This window comes from Mus caroli, chromosome 8 (genome assembly GCF_900094665.2).
Source record: "Mus caroli chromosome 8, CAROLI_EIJ_v1.1, whole genome shotgun sequence".
In the NCBI taxonomy this organism is placed as follows: Eukaryota; Metazoa; Chordata; class Mammalia; order Rodentia; family Muridae; genus Mus; species Mus caroli.
In genome coordinates, this window is record NC_034577.1 from 70,889,017 (window position 1) to 70,910,662 (window position 21,646).

Sequence of the window (21,646 nt, forward strand, 5' to 3'; positions counted from 1 at the left end):
GACCTTCGGAAGAGCAGTCGGGTGCTCTTACCCACTGAGCCATCTCACCAGCCCCAAACACCAGCTGAATGCAAGCCTTTCCCAGTCGGGCTTAAGGAGATTTAGTAATTTACTGAGGAGTTCTAAGGGCTTTGTGCATGCTCATTCTCATGATGACCCAATGAGCCTAGCTTTCCTGTCTCCGTTTTACAGATGAGGGACCATGTGCAAGGAACTTAAGACATTTCCTAGTTCAAGCTCTGTCAAATGACAGAGGGGTGGTGGTGCAGGGCTCTCATCCCGGCTACCGCTTCTCAGCAATCAGTCCACATCACCTTTGCCATCTTACTGAACTTCATTGGCTTTCTCATTATCGAGACAAACAGTTGCTTTGATTTTTCTCATTCCTTTTCACAAAATATTTCCCAAAGACATACTCATTAATCTTCTATGGCCAGTGAGAATGTTTTTTCATTAAGATTTTATTTGAATTCTATGAAATTGCCCTTATGCACAGTGGGCATTTTTATGCACCACAGGTACACACACCCAGGGACAGACCGGATGCTCTTCCTGTTTTGTCCAGCACACCTTCAAGGCACTAACAGTGTAATACTCAACTCACCTAATATCCAACTCACTAACTGTCCAGCCTCCAACAAGGGAACTCAAGGAAGGCAAAGGCAGCTATCCACCTGCTTTTGAGAACTCTTGCCCTGAGCTCTATTTTCAGACAATTTCCAGTTATATGTCATAGTATGATATAACTTAACAGTAAATTTTATCTGAACTCTTTATTTTTAGACAACTTCCAGTTATACACCACGGTATAATTTAACTAACGGCAACTTTACTCATTCCCATTGGCCATTGTCATGGTTTGGTGATGCACAAATTTGCATGTGAGTGTGTGCACATGCATGTGGAGCCCAAGGTTGACTTCAGGAATAACCCTCCATCCTTCTTCCACCTTATTCTTTGAGGCATGGTCTCTCAATCAATTCTAGAGTTCACAGATATGGCTAGTCTCCACAGCCAATTTGCTCTGGGGACTCCCCATCTCTGTCTTCTCAGGCTGGAATTACAGGCAGGCTGCCTCATAGGCTGATGAAAGGTACAGACGACAAAAGATTCAAGAAAGGTGGTGCTTGTATTTTTGACACATTTCTAAGGCATTCTTACCTTTAGCTGAATGATTCCCAGTCTAACTCTGTGATGATGAATATAAATGGAGAGGTCTAGCAAAGATGGACAGGAAACTGTCAACAGTCTAGGTCTCCTGGCCTAGGCTTTCTCTGCTTGCTAGTGATAGTCTTGGGGGCAACAGTAAGAGAAAGAAATCTGGGCCTGGCCACTGTTTAGGGTTGCATTTTGTAGTTTCAGGGGAATAAGACATTCTTTTCTTTTAAAGTTGATTTCAAGTGGTGGGAGGCAGTAGATTCTGAAATTTTGGGGTTGTGAACCAAGTCTAGGAAAGAATATAAGGAGAAACAGTGACATTTATGTGGCTAGAAAATTTGACCTCAAATTGTTTATTTTTTGTAAATAATTTTTTAAAAATTCCCTTGGTGGAGCTGAGCAGTGGTTGGCACATGCACTTGGGCGGCAGAGGCAGGCAAATCTCCGATCAGCCTGGTCTACAGAGCGAGTTCCAGTACAGCCAGGGCTGAGAGGGAAGACCAGCCCTATCCCAGTAAAACTGCACCAAGGTCATCATTTTCTCTTGTGCAGTCTCAGTTTTCAGCCACCTTGGCTACATTCTCCCATGGCTACCCTACGTGTGCACCGTTAGCTCCCAAATCTTCTCTTCTGGTCACCTAAGGTCTTCATTAGTAAGTGTGCTGCTGCAGTTCCTGACATTAAAACATCTATCTATCTCCTGGTAAGATGCCTCAGTGGGTAACGGTGTTTGCCTGTCAATCCTGGTGACCTCAGTTTGATCTTGGAAACCCACACCATGGGAGGACAGACCAAGCTACCCTCTGACCTGCACAGGCACACCATGGTACATATCCCACCTGCCCTCAAGAAATTGGTTTTAAGTTTACACATTTAGTTTTTCCCTTAATGTTTCCAGTTTTATGTATCCTTACTCTTCCAATTCCAAATCACTCAGCTCTCTTAGCAGTTCAGGCTCACGTCTTCATTTCAGTAATTTAGCTTTTGTATCAGGCAGAGAGCACTCAAAAGAGCACCATATCTTACTGATCTAAAATATTAACATGCAAAGAAAAAAAATGACACATTTTTTAATCAAAGTAAGCAATAATGACAGGTTTTATTTAAAAATTTCCAGTAGAGAAAAATCCTGCTAGTGTTGGAATAAAAGTACTCACTGTATAAGAGCAAAGGAGAATAAAAAAAATTAACAGAAGAAAAGAAACCAAATAGTACAAAAAACCAAATCAAAATAAAAACAAAAAACCAAAAAACCAAAAAACCAACCTTTGAAATGGATTCCAATAGAGAGATCTTTACACCTGTGAATAATGAACAGCGTTACTAGGTTTGGCAAACAATTTATTTGGAAATCAAAGCCTATGTCTGTATTGTAAACTCCATAAAAATTGCTCATTCAATTCAAGCTTTTCATATACTGGGTATTGAAACACGAAGCCAGTTGATTTGCGAACAGAAGGAATTACTCATTTGCTCTCACAGTTATAGGAATTAACCAGCTGCTTAACTGTATCGTGGAGCGGATGAGACAGAAGAAAAGAAGTCAGATAAAACTCTACAAAAACTGAAACACAGCAAATTCAGACACCAGCTTGTCTGTTTAAGGCAGCAAGCTGAGCTTTACGGTATAGTCTACATTTGCAGCCGTCCTTTTCTTCCCCACCCCGCCCCTCAGATACTCTGTAAACCCACTAGCCATTTAGACTATTCATAACCTCCAAATATTCTGTATATACATATTTAGCAAAGAGCATATGCCTGCCATCATTCTGACAGTAATACAGTCAGCATACAGTTTCAGAAAGATTACTATGCATGTCATAACGATTAACCTGTACTTTAAAAACAAACAAAAAACCCATTCATTTCTAAACAAATAGTTTTAAAATATTAAGAAAACCCATGAGAAGATGATTCAACGTGGGCTCTGAGCCTGATGAAAGCCCACCTCAGAAAGACGATCAGCGCCAACCTTCTGCCATCACCCCACACAAAAGGATTGATTACAATCATTTTTTTTCTTTTTTCCTAATAGATAATTTGTCCCTGGCTTGGCCATCTCTTTTTTTTAACTATACACAAAAGTCCTGCTGAAAGTCAGCATTTTAGTTGATTTTACAACAGAATGTCACAATGTAAACTGGAAGGGTTCTTGCTATCAACCAAGGCTTGTCAGTTTCTCAATCCAATAGTTGGTCACAGAGGTCAAGTATTATCGTGGCTCCTTCGTCAGGTCTCCATCCTGTCTGACTTGTCCATCCTTCAAGTACATGCAAGGCTCGATAGTTTGCAAGAGACAGAAGCCGCAGGTCTTTAAGACACGGATGAAATAGGATTGTGGGGTGAACCCATCTGGGTAAGAACCTTATCCAGCCACTGGAGAGGGCCATGCAGATGTATCTCAATCCAGCAGGGGGTGCTGGTAACATCCTGCCGGTGGTATTCGGCTCCCCAGCCCTAGGCGAAAGAAAGCACACTGGGGATCAGTTAGCTCCTTAGTCTCAGTGATTCAGTAAAAAGGTCAGATGATCAGTCTGTAGAAGCCTGCTTGGACTCATGGTAACATCTTACAAGAACAGCACACCACAAATGCATACATATTTAGTCGGTAAATGTTGGGATACATATTGAATACTCAAGTCCATCCTAGGACCCCCAGATGACCCATTTTGTCAGGTATGGCGGGTGGTACACATCTTTAATCCCAGCAGGATGTCCGCCAGCCCTATGTCTTCAAGGAACTCATTGTCTAAAGAGACAGACCTGCATATAACTGTAGCTGCTGAATGTTCAAACCCAGGACATACACAACACAGGTGGAGTGCACACACCCAACTTTGTCTTTAAAGTTCTCACTCAGATATATTCCTTAAAATTGCTAGAGAGAGGTATGTACCAGACCCTAGCAGCCATAACTCTTTTCAAACAAGGGTCAATCACAAGTTTGTGCTCTTGTTCACACCAACACCATTTTACTTTTTTTAATTTTTAAGATAGGGTCTCATTGAGTAACCCAGGTTAGCTTCAAACTCAGTGTAGCCCAGACTGACTTTGAAGTCATTTGCAATCCTCCTGCCTCAGCCTCTCACTAGTGCTAGGATTATAGGACAGCCATTCACTCCTGGCTTTCATGGTGACGTCTGCAGAATATTATTGTCCTAATTGATCATTCTGATACCATGTAGCAAGCCACCTTCTTGACCAGATGAATGATGGAGCCTGCCACTTCAAGACAATGACTAAGTGTTGGGAAGAACTTTGGGGTGTATAACTGTCCTCCCTCGAGTTTCACTTGAGACTGAAAGATCAAGAGATCTGTGTGGTTGACAGGTAGAAGAATTTAATCTTCCAGAGTGGGGAAGAGACAGAACATTAGTCTGTCTGACATCACCTCTACTGGATGTATTCAGGGTAAGGGGAGAAGGTAGCGAGCAACAGCTCTAACAGGGCTCAGTGGTGGAATGTACTGCTTAGCATATGAGAGACCCTGGGTTGTATTCCCTCTGCCACAAAGATGGACAGAGGGGAACCAGGCATGGTGGCCCACCCTTCTAATTCCAGCATATGGGAGGTAAGGCCTGAGGATTGGCATAAGTTTGTAGCCAGCTGGGACAGAATAGTGAGTTTCAGGCCAGCTGGGTTACAGAGTAAAACCCTGTCTGAAAAAAAAAAAAAAAAAATATATATATATATATATATATAGGCTAAGGAGATGGTTCAGCCTGCAGAGGGCTTGCCATGCAATCTCAAGGACCTGCACCCCAACACCCATTTCAAGAAGAAAACACTGCCAGAGGTGAATTCTTGGACAAAGGCGCTTACTACGCAAGCCTAGCAACTCGTGCTCAGTCCCTGTGAGTCGCATTGCTGTTGCATGACACTGAGTGTGGATTTATCTACGAAGGCCTAGCTGCGGCATCCAGGTCTCCGATACAAGCCATTATGAACTGTGGGACGTGGCTGATGAGAACAGGATTCTGACCTTCTGTAAAAGCCATCTCTCGAGCCCATTGCCAGCTTTCTAGTAGGCAGGATCTGTCCATCCCAAGCTCCCAGCCACATCCACGCTCTCTTGCACAGATGCCATTCTTGTAAGTATTACATCCTTTCATGTTCTGTTCCTAATAAAGCCACAGGAAGCCACATGCATCCTGAAGGCAGAGGCTTCAGATGTGTCTTTTCCCCTCTTTGTATTTTCTTTTTAGAATAATGATAAAGTATTTGCAGAAAGAAAAAAGTCAATAAATTTTGAATCTGCAGCTTTGGGCTGAAGAGATGTCTTAACTGTTAAGAGAGGACCTGAGTTTGGTTCCAGGCGCCCACGACTACTCACAACAGTCTACAGCCCACTCCTGCTCCGAGAGACCTGACACCCTCCTCTGACCTCCAGCAGCACACACACATTGCGCTCACACATACATGCACTAATAAAAGTAAAAGCAAAACAAAACAAAAAACTTTAAATACCTTAGTGCAATTTTTTTTTTTAATGTACAAAAGTAACATTTAACTGTTAGTTGTGTAACCAATAGGAAACAAATGCCAAGGAGACAGCTTACTGGAGCCAAAACTTCTTCAAGAATTCAATAATCACAGTCCATCAGGGACTTCAGGCATAATTACCCAAGCCCCAGTGAGAGCCAGGCCCATTTTACAGACCATGAGAAGGAGATCTGAGAACAGCCCCTGTGCCTCAACCACAGTTCAAACACCCCCACTCTCGAGAGTCCTCTCTCCCAAACAAAACACCCCCACTCTCAAGAGTCCTCTCCCCCAAACAAAATCCATGTTGTCAAGTAGCTGATAAATCACCTGAGCCAAAATGCTAAGTCAAAAATTAAGTGGCACTTGTGAACAGTGAACAAGGACCGGCTCCTTGGTCACATTTGCACATAGTATACAGGCCAGTTTCTTTAAGGGGCACTAGTTTTTAATATTAAGGAGGTGCCACATTCAGCTAAGGATGGGGGCAGGGTGCCTTTGATCTGGGGGAGGCCGAGCAAAGCAAGGCTCTGGAATCGCCCAGTGATGAACAAACCACTAAACAGGCCCTGCAACAAGCCACGGAGCTTCTGAAGATGGCACAGGAAAGACAACTGCCTCGTCCAAGTCTGTAATTAGCACGCTTCCTCACGGTGAAGTGGGACAAAGACTTATCTTTGAGACTTCAGGGACGAGCCAGTTACTAGAGTGTGCTAGTAACATTTCATCAGCATCTTCAAAAACTTTCATTCTCAATGGCAGAAGTGGACAGAGATATCTGTTAAGAGCAATGATGCCGATCTTCTCCTTTCTTTGATACAGATACTTTTGGAGCTGAAGGCCAGGGCCTTGCTAACTTTTCAATTATACATAAAACGCATGATTTACTAGAAATATGTAAGAACAAAACAAAGAAGCCTGACCAACTGAAAATAATTTCCAGTGTAAATTGTTACATTTATTTACTCCCCTCCCAGCCCCGTGTGTGCACATGGGGAGGACAGAGAACAGCTGAGGGAGCTGGGTCTCTGTTTCTACCATGTGGGTCCCAGGAATCAAACTGCCTGCCAGAAGGCACCTAAAAGAGCACAGCCCCTAAAAGATCATAACTGACTACAGAACTACAGTCACTAGGCACCAGTCTCCTGTGCATACCGTGCTGAAAGCAAAGAACAAAAGGAACAAAGATATTTATTCAGCTGTCTCATAGCATGACCACAGATTTAAGCTACCTGTTAAAGACACGCCATCGTCTATGCTACGATAGCAGCTATGGGGCTGGGGACACAGCACAGTGGGTGGAGCACTGGCCTAGTAGAGCACAGACCTTACAGCAGGGCAATGGTAGTACACAGCCTAGAATCCTACCTAGCCACTCCAGATGCAGAGCTGACAGATCAGGACTTTAAACTCCTCCTCAGCATCAGCCCAGCTACCTGGGCTATGTTAGACCCTCTCTCCAAAGTACAGAAGATTGACCAGGGTCCGCAAGATAGCTCAGGTGGGTAAAGGTACCTACCACCAAGCCTCGGCATCTGATGTCTATCCTTGGGATCCACACGGTGGGAGGGAAAGATTACATTGCTATGTTCCAGAGATAACTTTTTGGACAGTGATCCTCTTGTTAGAGATTTGAAAAAACAAACCCGTCTGCAGTAAGCCTGCTGATAGGTATATATACACCAAGAAGGCACAGGTTTAAATGTTGTGAGAAGGCATGTGTGTGTGTTGTGTGAGCATATGTGTATGGGGGAAGTATGTGTGTGTGTTGGGGGGGAGCATTCAGCCTGAATGAGACAGGTGGGCACTGCTCACCTTCACGAAGCTCATTCGAATAGTGCACATTTTGGTGAGTTCATACACTGTCTCGAACCCGTGGTTCACAGACTGCGCCAGTAGCTGAGCAAACTCTTGGTTGTTGAAGATTTTCAAGCTGCACCCGCTGGGGATCTTGCAGACGGTGGTGGGATGAAAGCCGTGGTGGTAGTTGCAGTTCCGGCTCTGCACGAAGATGCTGCTGTCACTGAGGCATTCCGCATATACCTCTCCTCCAACGTAATAAAGGTGGACTCCTGCGGGGGGACAGACATGTCAGTCAGTTATTATCTGGCTGAAAGGTGCCTGGGCAGAGTTAGGCTGGGCTACTCTGACAAAACAGGTCGGTAACTATGTTACCCTTGTGTCAGCCAGTCTGTTCAGGAAATAACAAAGTCTCTCAAAAAATAATAAAGTATAAAACTTTCATTTCACTGAGTATTTAATGCCCCACTTGGCTAGGGTTAAAAGTATATCTGTGCTCTAAAAATAGAATGCAGTAAAACCTAGAGTTTACTGGGGCATCCTGTGCCTTTAAACACTCCTGCATTTATGCCAGGGCTAAATTGTTCAGAAAACTTCAGAGAGATGGAAGGGATGATCAATAAACATGGAGGAACAAAACCTAGGGTAGGCTGTGAGAAATAAAAACTCACCAAAATAACTACTACAAATATTACCTGAAAATGTCTCCCTGCTTAGAACGCCAGGAGTCTAGGCAACACCCCACCTAGGAGAGTGGGCAGAGGCCTGGATCCTCTCCTGGTGAAGGTGGGAGAGCCAGTCCTGCAAAGCTGTTCTCCCAGTGCCACGTGACCCTTCCCACAGGAAATAATTAAAAATGGGGAGGAGGGAAGCCCTCAAAGCCTCCCCAGGGGGAACAAGCACACAGTAAGGAGGCACGTGGTGTGGCTGCAGACCACTCCATGCCTGTGGCACTGTGCTACGGTGACTGTCCAAGGAAACACCATGTGCCGTTTCTACAGAGACACAGGGCTAGAAAACAATTTTAAAGGAAAAAAAACCACTTTATCCTGATAATAAAGATAATGACTTTTCATCTTAGAAAATTAAGGCAGTGTATGAAAATATAAAGATGTGGAAAATATTAACAATGTTTCGGTGACAGAAAAACCTGCTTGTTAGTATGCATACACTGCTGGCTTTGCCATCAGTAAACCCAGTCACTTCAGTCACTTGCTCAGGCAAACTTTTTTTTTTTTTAATTTTTTTTTGGAATCAATTTTTTTATTAGATATTTTCTTTATTTACATTTCAAATGTCATCCCCTTTCCTGGTCTCCCTCTGGAAATCCTCTCCTCTTATCCTCTTATCCCCTCCCCCCTCCCCCTGCTCACCTACCCACCCACTCCCGCTTCCTAGCCCTGGCATTCCCCTACACTGGGACATAGAACCTTCACAGGACCAAGGGCCTCTCCTCCCATTAATGACCGACTAGGCCATCCTCTGCTTCATATGCAGCTGGAGCCATGAGTCCCACCATGTGTGCTCTCTGGTTGGTGGTTTAGTCCCTAGGAGCTCTGAGGGTACTGGTTAGTTCATATTGTTGTTCCTCCTATGGAGCTGTAAACCCCTTCAGCAACTTGGGTCCTTTTTCTAGCTCCTTCATTGGGGAACCTGTGCTGAGCAAACTTTTAAACCTCTGCCCAACTGTCCTGTTATCCAAGTGCTCTCCCACAGTACACTGTTGACAACAATTTTCTATTATTGCAGTCATGACAAATGTCACTGGACCAATTGTTACGAGTATCTATAAGAGATTCCCGGAAGTTAAAGGGCTAGATGGAAGACCCTGGAATTGCATGGCCAAACGACTTTCCAGAATGCTTGTGTCGATTTACACCCACAACAGCACTGTGCGGGTGCTTCGTTCATCTGACCCTCATCAGTGAGCAAAAATGTTTGCAGCTGAAAAATAATATAATCGTTATAATTTGCATGTGGGGCTGGCCATGCGCTCACAGCTTAGTGGCCATTTGTGTGTCTCCTGTGGACTCCCCATCTTTACTGCTCACCTGTCTATTCTGCTGCGGTTGTAGGGTTTTTATTTTTATTTTATTTTTTTATGAGTTGTATATTTAGGGCCAGATAGAAATGACTTATCTTGTATTTTCCTCTTACTCCTTTGTCCTTCAATGTTATTCATTTTATGTGTATGTGTGTGTGTATAGACAGACAGATGATAGACAGACAGATGATAGATAGTGACATATGTTTTAACCTAGAGAAGTTTGGCTGAATTTTTATGACTTTTATTGAGGTAAACGACCTTTCGGATCGAATGTGTTTTCACAGAGCCTTTTTAATTGTTTGCCTTGTTACAGACACCCAGTAACTCATTCCCACGTGTGGTGTGACGTGCAGGACCAGTAGCGAATGCTGCTGACCTGATGCCAACACCTAACATCAGCTCTCATGTGCAATGCAGCATGAGTTTCGTTTACTTTGCTGTTTTCTCTACAGCAAATCTGATTGATTAACTTGTAATATTTACTAGCCCTAATGTCAGAATTTTTTCTTTACTTGTCCGCCCATTATAATTTTTAACTATTCTTATTAACCTTTTCAAGTAATCTTGGCATCACATTTTAAGTCACAAATCCTACAGAAAGAAATTGGTTTACAATATTCAGCCATCCCTTTAAGGACCAAAGGTTGTCTGTATATGCAATTTTTTTCTGTCTCTCTTAGCCCTGGAAGAAGTGTCAGTAGCAGTGAGCTTTGGGAGTTTAAAGGCTTAGACCACTTCTAGTTCACGTTCTCTATGTTTTGTGCTTGCGGTTCAAGACGTGAGCCACCTGCTTCTGCTCTAAGCACCATGCTCGTGCCGCCACGCTGGCCTTCCTGCAGTGCCGGGCTCATCTCTCTGGAACCGTAAGCTCTCATGAACTCTGTTCTCTCGTTGCCTTGGTTATGATTTCATCACAGCAACATAAAAGCAATAACACACCAGGTCAGGGGAAGTGGCAGTACAAGCTTCCGGGTAAACAGAGCGACAGGGATGGACATGAAGGCTACCCCTGAGCTGTCCAGCGGGAGGGGAGCACCTCATGTCCATTTCTAGTGGGACATGTCCCAAGAAGACTGTATTAACATGCCACCTGCAGCAATGTCGGCATGGCGTCTGCTGCTGCTTGCGGGTCAGGATGTGAGTCCTCGGCTTATCTGTCACGATAACCCCTGCTTCTTCCACCGTCTGAAACTCTACACTGAGTCCACTACTCTGGCATCTGGGGTGATTTCAGGAAGTACAGCCCCAGAACCCTATGTCACTCCTAATCTTTTTTTTTTTTTTTTGGCCGGGGTGGTTATGACAGGGTTTCCTTTCTATAACCGTAGATATCTTGGACTCACTTTGTAGACCAGGCTGCCCTCAAACTCAGAGATCCGCCTGCCTCTGCTTCTACCTCCTGAGTACTGGGATTAAAGGCGTGCTCCACCACACCCAGTCCCTTGTAATGTCCTAAAGAGGAAATTCTACCATGTGGGTTTTTCCTAACTTTGGGGTCAAAGTCCCCATAAAATTTAGCGAAACAAACACTCCTCCATTTTGAATGTATTGAGAGGTGTACATTCTAAATGTACCCTGCATTTACAGGCATAGGAAAGCGCCCATGTGAGCTGTGAGCCTATGTTCACCTTAAGCTGTCATTTCCATTTTCCCCTCCTTTGATCATATTAAGATGTCTACCTAGTCCCATCTGTTTGGTTTCCTCTAAGAATAATCTTAGAACACTTTCTTAAATGCCTCTTATGCCTTATTAAAATATCCTCCTTTTTTATTTGATCTATTTCTACAGATGTTGATTCTTTTATTTTTTTTACTTTGTTTATTTATTTAAAGACAGGGTCCCACTGTCTCCTGGCTGGCCCGCAACTCATGGAGATCTGCCTGCCTCTAATTCCCTAGCACATGCTCCTTGTCTGCCTCTCACTGGTGATGCCCCGATGGGGATCAATCAAACAATTTACTGGCTATGCAGATTTATCCACTGTATAAATTTATTTTTACTTTGCCTTGCAACTAAAATAGCTTTTAGAGAAATATTTTAAAACATGCAAACGCTCTGTCATAAAACTTCTCTTCATATTTGGCATATATTGACGGCTGTCTTATAACATTCACTTCCTTGTTTGACCTGCAGAGATGATGTATGCACGTGTGACCCACGGGCTAGCATGGTGGTGGGGTCAGAGGGCAAAGCACGGGAGCTGAGTTTCTCCCACCGGGCAGTCCTGGGGACTAAGCTAAGGTCCTTCAGGCTAGGCAGCCAGCCCAGCCCCATCACCCACCCACTGAGCTGCCTCATCAGCCCCACACCAATGACTCTTCCGCGGTCCTTACTCAATGGTTGCAAAAACGATGACTTTTGTATTGTAGCACTCACTGCTCATTTAGCGACTGGACTTCCCAATTAAGTCATTTCTCTACTAATGATTCCTATGGCTGTATTAGAATTTGCTTATTGGACAGAATCTCACTGTGTAGACTTGGCTTGGGATTCCTGATTTTCTGCTTCACACCTCCTAAGTGCTGGAATTACAGGAGTTAGGCTCACCACCACACCCAGCAGTATCGTAAGATCCACTACTGCAGTTAATTATAGTTGCTCCTCATTATCTGTGGATCTGGAATCCAGTTTCAACTACACGCAGATCAAAAATGATGTTTTCAGATAGCACCAACCCTAACATGTGCAGGCTGTGTCTCCTCACGATTCACTCAGCAGTGCCACTGTTTACATGACATGAACTCTGCAGTAGGTATGGCTCTCAGAAGGACACTTGAAAGGTGAAGTGTGGTAAGTTACTGACTGCTACACTGTTTTATATGTGGGAACTGAGCCTCCATGGGCATTTAGTTCTTTTGGAACACACCCACCACGGAGACCAAAGGATAGATAGATTCTGGTTACTGAACTGTCCAAAGCTGTGAGGTGGGAGTTGGATGCCAAGAGGCACCGTGGCTTTCTGAATCCTTCCTTCTCATTCTCTCACAGGAGATCCTCTGGGCTTGCCTCGACCCAGCTTTGGAGGCAGCCACCGTCTCCCTCAGTGGGGACAGATATTAGCAGCAATGATATGGACCCCAGGCATGTGCTTGTCAATACTTTGTATCTTTGCTTCTTTGCCCTTTCGGTACACAGGGTAGAAAAACTACCTGCATGTTCAGAGGGTCACATGTAGACAGGCTCACATACAGACATGCACAACAGCATATAAACACACGCCATGTCATTAAGTTATGATTTTATACCGACACTTCCAAGGGAGGCCACACTCCTTCATGCCTGCATGCTCCTTACTTCGCAGGGAAGGCTGAGCTGAGCACCTACCCACACGTTTAGCCATTTGCTTAATCATATAATAAATGCATGTAAACGTTACAGAACTGTGTTAATTTACCACTAATAAATAATTAAGTCTATTAAGAAAGACAGGTAGGATAACGATGTGACTCAATGGGGAGAGTGCTTGCCACCAAGCTGATGACTTGAGTTTGATTTCTGATGGCCGCAGGACGGAAGGCGAGAACCGACTCCCTGACTGTCCTCTGATCAAGACCCTCGAGCACACACGTACACATGCACACAGGCGCATGCACACATAGGCAATAAATGTAAAAATTCTTTCTAAGGTATTTTTATAACAAAAACATCAGAGTACTGCCCACAGTAGCAAGCCATAGTATGCACTAATTCCTAACAATATTACCAGAGTCGAAAAACCACTAAGATCATCAATTAGCATAGTCTTCAATAATAGGAATTGGAAAATGTCTTCAAATAGCAGTGTCTGAACATTCACTGGCATTTGCACCACAGGAATGACTGAGTCACTTCTAGAGACGAACGTCTGCAAGCAGAGAAAAGGGAAAGCTCACCTTTCCCGATATGTCGCCTGGTGTTTTCAATAGTGGAGTTCCGGTTAACGTTGGAGAGCAAGCCAAGGCAGAAGCGGTTCTTATTGTTGGACGGATCTGTGAAACCATCCACCAACACGCTGGTGGACGAGGCGTGGAACGCTTCACCCACACGGTTGTTGAGCTCATAGTACACAATAGAGCACCAGTGTTTTGGTTCCTCGTAAGCAACTGCCTGAACATCTGTAAGAAGGGAAGAAAAGGTTGTGTTGCTCAAGGTTTGCGCCTGGAGCATCCCCAAACTGAAACCGCACTGTAAACCTGGCTGGGCACCACACAGAGAAGACATGCAAGGGCGACTACAATGATCACATGTATCATTTTTTGAGAACTGAAGTACTTCTTATTAAAGGTGCATTCTCCTTTAATTGGGGAACAATCTTCTCCAATGATTAGCAGAAAACCAAAATACCAGCTAAGCAAGCCCAGCAGCAGTGCCTGCTGAATACTAACGATCTATTACTTGCTCATTAACATACAGGAATAATAGGAATCACTCTAGTTGGCACACCACCTACAAGAAATACAACAAGTGACCAATGAAAAACCAAGTGGCTCAGGAACAAGAGGGGCCTGGAGGCGTGCCAACAGGGTTGGTGTGGGAAGGAGCTCTTTTGGGAAAGCCTTGGTAAGCCTCTGCTTTCTCAAAGCACCAAAACCAACTTCTGCCTATCCTGGAGAGGCTGCCTGGCTCCACAAGAGCCAGTGATGGCCAGGGCTGCAGTTCTGCTGTGATTCTAGCTCAGGAAGAAATCTTGCCAGCTGGCCATTCTCCCTCAGTGAATCATATCTCTCTCATCCAGACTCCATGCTAACTTCCTTATATTTGCTCTAAGTCATGCCGAGCAGGTGTGTTTTGTCTCTCGCTTCCCAGAATGGGCCAACAATGGAAACTACCCAGCTTCACCGACAGGATGCAGCTTGTTAAGTCCGATCTCTTAAGCCTGACGAATCTCCAAACAGAAAACACTTCTAAATGCTTTCAACCAAAAGGTTGGGAGATGAATCCTTTCTGCAGCAAACCTCCTTTAACCCGCCTTTGAGACCCCATGGCATACAAACCACACTATTGCCAACATAATTACTGATCTCAACCTCATGGGGCCTCATGACAAAGGGGAAGAAATGCAAAGAAAATTCAGCAGACATGGTAAAAAAAAAAAAAAGAAAAGAAAAAAGAAAAAAAGAGAGAGAAGGGCTTCCATGTTCTTCTTCAGTTACATTTTATACTTAAATGGCTTAGCTGAAAATAAACTATTTCCCTTGTTTTCTAAACAGTTCCCCCCTGTTTCTCCACTGTTCTTCAAGCAAAGCTTTGGTGATTCACAAGTGTCAAACCTCAAAGGCGGCTGTGGCCACAGTCACACAAGCCTTTTATCAGCTCTTAGTGCTGTTGGAAATGCTATTCATCTAGTTTAGACTCAGACACATTTTTTTCCTATAAAAGGCCAGAAAGATTTTGTCCGGCATATGGTCTTTAGCACAACTATTCCATTATGCCTTTGTATCACAGGAAAACAGCCATTGATAATATGTAACAAATGGGCACAGCTGTGTTCTAATAAAGCTTTATTTATAAAAACAGACAGAGGGCTGATCTGTCTGCAGGCTGTAGTTTGCTGACCCTTGCTCTGGGAAAACCACCATAGGTGACAACAGGAAAAAAGCCATCATTTTTTTCCTTTGACTATACAAGGCGATTTTAAATTGGCTCTAACAGGGAACATTTTAAAAGCTGTTTAAAAAGAAAAAAAAATCTTAAAAGTATGGTCTCTATTTGGGGTATTAGAGCTAATCTCATCAGTACAGATACAGGGTCCACACAGGGTATCTTGCTCCCCAAATAAAAATTCCAAAAATGGGTCAGATAGAGGCTCCTCTCTCACACTCTTTGCTTGTTGACTCCCAACATCTAACGATGACCAAGACCCATAAAACACAGAGCACTTATAAAGGAAACTTCAAAACACAATCACTGATTCATGTATGTTCCGATTTACTTAACTGTACAGCTAAGGGTTTCATAAAGGGTATTTATTTTTGGAGCCAACGTTTTGGGTCACTGCAAAGTCAGCACAGAGACTTCCCGTACATCCTCCCATCACAGAGATCTGCCATCAGATTGGTGTATTCAGTATAAGTCAGGAGCCTACATGGACACATCATCGTCCCGAATCCAGAGTTGGTGTCAGGGCTTGTTCTTGGTTAGTTTGTGGGTCTGAACACATATGAACAGGGCACACTGCTGCCCTCACACTACCATATGGACAGCATAATAGTTAAGTCTTGAAAAAGCACCAGCAACTCTGACTCAGGCCAAGGCACCTCTCGTTTCACTAAGTGGGGTTAGGAACAAAATAAGACCTAGTCAGCAGTCATGTGGCTTTTACTTTCAACTTGCTTCACCCCTGGGCTAAGTGCTTGCCGGAGGCCCCTCCCAGAAATTACTGAGCGGATGGGAGACCTTGCCAGGGCAGCATGGCACCTCTTAGCATGGGGTAGTGTGCCTGGTGTCTGGGGCAGGATTCAGGGATTCTAGCATCTGCTTTTCTCTGCTCCCACTCAACATGCCACTGTGGTCCTGAGAAGTGTGTGGGGCCATCCGCCAACTCATTACTGGGCTGAAATGGAGCTGGTGGTGATGACCAGGCCCCTCCCCAAGGAGGGAAGGTGAATTTCAGTTCAATTGTAAATTCTTTAAGGGAAGAGAAACAAATTCTCATCCTGTAAATTCTTCTGGTAACCAAGTTAGGCATGAGTGCAGAAAGGGGAAACTGCACCATTGTTTCAGTGATGGATAAGAGCTATAAAATAGATGAGGTGCCAGCGCACGCATTGTGTGTGTGTGTGTGTGTGTGTGTGTGTGTGTCTACTATAATACAAAGACAATCGTTTGGGAACCCAGCTGTATGGATTTCAGTGGGTTCACCCGTGGGAAGTCTGCTTTGCAGTCCTGTGGATGGCCTGTTTCCCCTTGGCCCTTAAAAAGACAATTCTTGCAGCACCGATCCCAAGTTATTAATGACTGAAGACCTGAACACATGGCCATCTAAATAAAGGACTATGTTATGTAACATAGGCCTCGCCATTGTCCCCTCTAGCTCTTCATGCCCAAGAGCTCTCCAATAACCTCATATGTATACAGGTACATGAAACAGCTATACAAATCACGTATTTATTGATACTAAATCACATATAAATATATTTCTAAATGGTTCTTTGTTTACATCATGTAACCATTTACAAAAGGTAAAAGCAAATTAGCATGCTAATGAGATAGATACACTTGCTCATTTTTAAAATAAATAATAAACGCCGGCTTAATATTCAGCACCGATGGATGAACAGCTTGCTTGGTTGGCTTCAGAGTTGGCCACAGCTTGGTTTTCTAATCGCCAATGCTGAGACTTAGCCTCACTTAACTTGCTAGTACAAAATGGCAGGAGGATGCTTAAGGCCATTTCGTAAGCTATTGAAAATACATTCAATATGTATTGAATCTGAGATCTCTTATGAGATTGTGACAGAGTTTAAGCAAAGGGCTGGGTTCTAGAGAATTCTTTCCCTTAGGTTTAAAACAACAACAACAACAACAACTGATTTTTGTATGTTTCATAAACAGCTACTTTTGGAAGGTCTGTATGACTGAAAGTAACCCTTGGACCTGCAGACAATAAACTCTAGGAGGGAGAAGCAGCAACCGACTTTACCTCCTCTGCTGATTTCAGCGGGCAGTGGAGGTGCCATCATGTTCGTGTCCATGGGCTGAGAGCCATCCTGGGCCATGGGGTCTTCAGGAGGCAGGTAAGCAGGTGGAGGTGTGTCAGCTACAAAGTTTTAAAGAAAAAGAAAATACATGTGTCAGGCATATATTCTGTTCTGTGTTGAGAGTCTTTGTGTATGCAGATGCATGTGTGTGTACATGTATGTAGGGGGTCAGAAGATAACTTTGGACTTACTTATTGGGGGGGGGAGAACATGGGGGAGGATCAGAGCATAACTTGGGGAGTTAGGTCTCTCCAACATGTAGGTTCCAGGGACTAAATTCAGGTTTTCACAATAGCAACAAGTGTCTTTACCCACTGAGCCATCTAACCAGCTTCTCACCTTTTGGGGGGGAAGCAAGGACTCTCCATGGCCTGAAACTCTTCAGCAGGCTAGGCTGCTCGACCAGTGAGCCCCAGGGCTCTGCTTGCCCCTGCTTCCCTGAGTATTAAGCACTCAAGCTGAATCAGCCCTTTTAACGAGCAGGCTTATGTGGTAGTGTATGCCTGCAATCCTGGCAGGTGGGAAGCAGAGGCAGGATGAAGAAGAAGTCAAGGCTAGCCTTGGCTACATCAGACCCTGCCTCAGCCACAAACCCTTACCCCTCCACAAAGGATGAGATGGCTAAAGACATTGGACTTAAGGTACAGTTTCAGAAAATGATCACAGCCCCAAACTTTGTTCCCAGTGACATCTCAGTGAAAAGAAACACAAGCCGTAAGTGGGCACCCGGAGCCACCATGACTCTCCAGGATCATGGCCCCTCTAAATCCACTGAGAAGAACACGTGTGCACACTCTCATGCGGCAGGCTAGTTTGGTTTCACCACTGTAACTAAACTGCCTGACAAGACTTAGTAACGGGAAACTTCTTCCCAGGCCTCTGACATTAAACATCTGGGCAGGAATTTACTGTCTGGGTTTGTTATGGCCTGCTAATTGAGACTTTGGTTTCCCATGACTTTAAGCAATCTCTTAGGACTACCTTCACCATAACCATGTAAGCAATGACTAGCCTAAAAATCCCCAATAACAGAATAGTAGGAATGAAATCAGTTTAGCTCAGCTGTCTTCTGCTTTAGAATTTACATAGGTCTTCTCTGAACAGTTTCTAATAAGTAACGAGATTACTGAAACCACACACATTAATGCAAGATTGGTATTTTCTTACAGGACTCAGAAAACCAGGTTCCTCATTGGCCTGTCTGCCCACCCAGTATGTACGGCAGAGCCTTGAGAATGGAAATTTACCTTAGGAGTTCATAAATGCTTGGGTAGATACTTAGGGGCAACTGTGGACCCCAAATAACAAACTGCTCCTTCAAGGCTCCCTGGCAATTGCCGCCACCCCGACCCTGGCAGAATCTTAGCCTAGCTGCTAAGGAGCAGAGAGCCAGGCAGGCTCCAGGTACTTTCCTGCACTTCTCAGTCTGCCCTCTCCACACTCCAGCTTCTTGCTGCAGCTGTAAGGTTAAGTCTACTTTGCTCAAGCCAGGAACAAAACCAGGAGGCTGTTCTCAACAGAAGCCGATGAGTTTACACCGACAGGGCTCGGAGTGGCCAGGTCTTTACTGATCGTGTTCGGGTGTCTCCGCTAGTTCGCTATCTCCGCTAGTGCGCGCCCTTTCTCTTAGCTCTATCTCCGCTAGTGCGCGCCCTTTCTCTTAGCTCTATCTCCGCTAGTGCGCACCTTTTCTCTTAGCTCTATCTTCACTAGTGCGTGCCCGGTCTCTTTGCTCTTCTCAATGGTGCTTTGAACCCTGGCAGCCACGGACAAGAGTGAATTCTAGCAATAGTCTCTGATTCCCTTCACTGGGGCTTGCCCGGGGTTGCCCCTGCTCAAGTCCTCTGAAATGAACCCTGCCACCACCAACCCATCCATCTGACTCAACAGGCTTGCCAGGGAATGGGTAGATAGGAAACCATTGAGTGTTGTTCGTCTGGTTATTAAAATAATCTCTCTCCTATCTCCATCCCAAACAGAAAGATATAATGCAAAATTAACAGGTTGAAAAATAAGAGTAATTATTAAAAAAGAAAAAAAGCAGCAGCAAAAAGTGTGGACCACCCTTCAATTTCCGAAGGTTCAACATGGATGCTGAATTGCAATTTAACCTAAAGCACTTTAAGTGGTTCCATAAGCATGCCTGCCTGCCCAGTCATCTTCCCTCACAAAATACCCAGATCCAAGCTCGTCTTCTGCTCATCCGATCCTTTTTCTGTTGACTGGCAAGGACTCTGGCACTAATATTTGAGCTGCTTGTTTACTAACCTGCAATTTGAAAGCTAGACCGTTCTAATTAATCACGTATTTTGATAACTATTACAGCATCCATTATGACTACAACAGGAAAATAGCTGGTTCTGTCTCTGCTAAGTTAAACAGCAGATGGTCTCCAGCATGTCTGTTACAATCCCTTGTTAAAAGTACAGGCTTGATGGGATTACATCACTGGTTAAATGAATCTAATTAAATGGGAGTTGTGGCCGCTCAGAAAACAGCTCTTCCAAGTCTGCATTGACAGCAAGGGCTCTTCGATGTCGGAGCCGCTTCTCAGAACTGGCACTGTGTGTAACATGGCGTTTTCGCTCTTTCTTTTATGAAGAGCAGAGGCTGGAACAACCATGCCATTCCCAGAAGGATGCAGCTGTTTCAAAACGTTTGAAAACAAGGGGCAAATGCAGCAGGAATCAAACAGGCCGTCCCTTATCTGGGCTGTGAGACTCCTCTCTCTACAATGCTGTTCTGAAGCACGGGCTGGGGGCAGGGGGATGCTTGCTCGGGGATCAGACTGCCTTCCTGCAGGCCACGCCCAGTTACCTCCCCCAAACACCCCATCCCCAATCTCTGGATACGCCCTCTTACCTGGCATCTGAAAAGGGCTGCCTGGGTCTGAGCTGGTCGGGGAGTGAGGGTAGGTGCTGCTGCTGCCGCCAGGAGAGTTGGGGTAGCTGCTGTTGGGGGAGTGGGGGAACGGGTGGCTGTTGGGCTGCTGGAAAGAGTCTGGGAACGTGGCGTTCAGTGGCATGTGAGGCTCATTTTGTCCCAGGTTGCGGAACTGAGCCAGAAGGCTGTGCTGAGGATTGTACTCGCTGTGCCTCGGAACCAGCACTGGCGGGAGAACTGGAAGCAGAAAGAAAAGAGAGAGAGCGAGAGAGGCGAATAAGAAAGGTGAAAAACTGTTAATGAACTCACAGTAAGTGAGGGCAAATGACCAGAACCCCTCCACAGTACTGACCAGAGGGAGAGTGACTCTCCAGTCCGGATCACAGGACTCCAGCCAGAGAGCAGCGCCCCTGGCCTGTTGACCCAGGGAAGGCTCAGAACACAGTTTTAGATTAAAACATGTTGCTTTATTCCACTTTAAATCTTCCTATTCACACAAAACCTAAAGCAACAATATAACAATATACATCACGGGCTAGCGGGATGGCTTCATCGGGAAAGGAACTTGTCACACAGCTTGGGTAACCTGAGTTTGATCCCTGGAACTCTGGTAAAGGGAGGACAGAAGAGATTCCACAAAGTTGGTCTGTGGCATGTGCACACCTCCATACACATATCGCCCAAAGGCACACACAGCACAGTGGCACACACCCACAATGCCAGTACTCAGGAAGGAGGTTAAGACCACAGACCTCAGGCTGGAGTCCAGCCTGGGCTACCCTGTTTATGTATTTATATATTGCCTGTGATGGTCTTCTTACCTGACAGTCTGCTGACATCTGAGTTATTGAAATGATATTGAATGATGTTACTTACCAGCTAAGTATTTTAATTGACCCATTAGCTCCTTTTAGAATAAAAAGCAGGAGAATGGAGGAGGTTGAAGAAATAAACACAGTGGGCATGGAACACCCAAAGGCTAAGGAAGATGGCTAGTTATCCACAAAACAGGGTCAAGGAGCACCCAGATGTTACAGTCACATTTTGCTAAGAGGTAGGTACTTAAACACAAGAGAAAAAGAGTTGCCTCTTCTGAAAGCTTCAGGTTAAGAAACTAAGATGGTGGAGATCAGCGTGGCTAACTCCCCAAATCCAGGCAGAGCCACCACCAAATTGATGACCTGCATGGGATGGGCTGCCTGTAACATATAGAACCCCACCCTGGGGAATTTTATTTCACCCCAAGATGTTCTCCAGAGTCACCAGGTAGCTTCCCCTTAGTGACAAAGACCTTTGAGAGCCCTTCTGCCCTAGTGGCCCAAAATTAACAGAGAAAAGCAACATGTTGTAAAACTGCATGGTTGGTTTTATATGCAAAATTCTTGGATTCATTTCCATTTTTGCTCAAAACGTGTTCGGGTATAACTCCCACCTCCAGGGTTAGGCTTATCTGCTCCATTCATTGTCAGTCCTCAGCGACATCCCCAGAGCTTTGTTCAAATCCAGAAAACACTTCCTGTGCTCTGAAGGTCAGAAGCACCCACCTCCTACCCAGTCTCCTCCAACTCTTCCCTTATTCTAACCTCCTCACAGGCA

At 44.7% G+C, this 21,646-nt stretch overlaps 1 protein-coding gene across 7 annotated transcripts in view; it reads right to left on the reverse strand.

Moving 5' to 3' along the window:
- Positions 1-2,224: 2,224 nt before the first annotated feature.
- The window catches only part of Smad1 (SMAD family member 1), a 60,516-nt gene continuing 41,094 nt past the window's right edge, over positions 2,225-21,646 (reverse strand). For 6 of the 7 annotated variants that reach the window (XM_029480553.1, XM_021169558.2, XM_021169557.2 and 3 more), the window contains exons 3-7: positions 20,030-20,287; positions 17,110-17,226; positions 13,361-13,582; positions 7,456-7,712; positions 3,335-3,615 (exon numbers count right to left, since the gene is read on the reverse strand). In XM_029480553.1, the coding sequence (XP_029336413.1) occupies positions 3,472-3,615; positions 7,456-7,712; positions 13,361-13,582; positions 17,110-17,226; positions 20,030-20,287 (998 nt within the window). In that variant the 3' untranslated portion in view covers positions 3,335-3,471. Of the gene's footprint in view, positions 3,616-7,455; positions 7,713-13,360; positions 13,583-17,109; positions 17,227-20,029; positions 20,288-21,646 lie in introns of all 7 variants that reach the window. The other variant, XM_021169555.2, reaches the window with a different exon arrangement.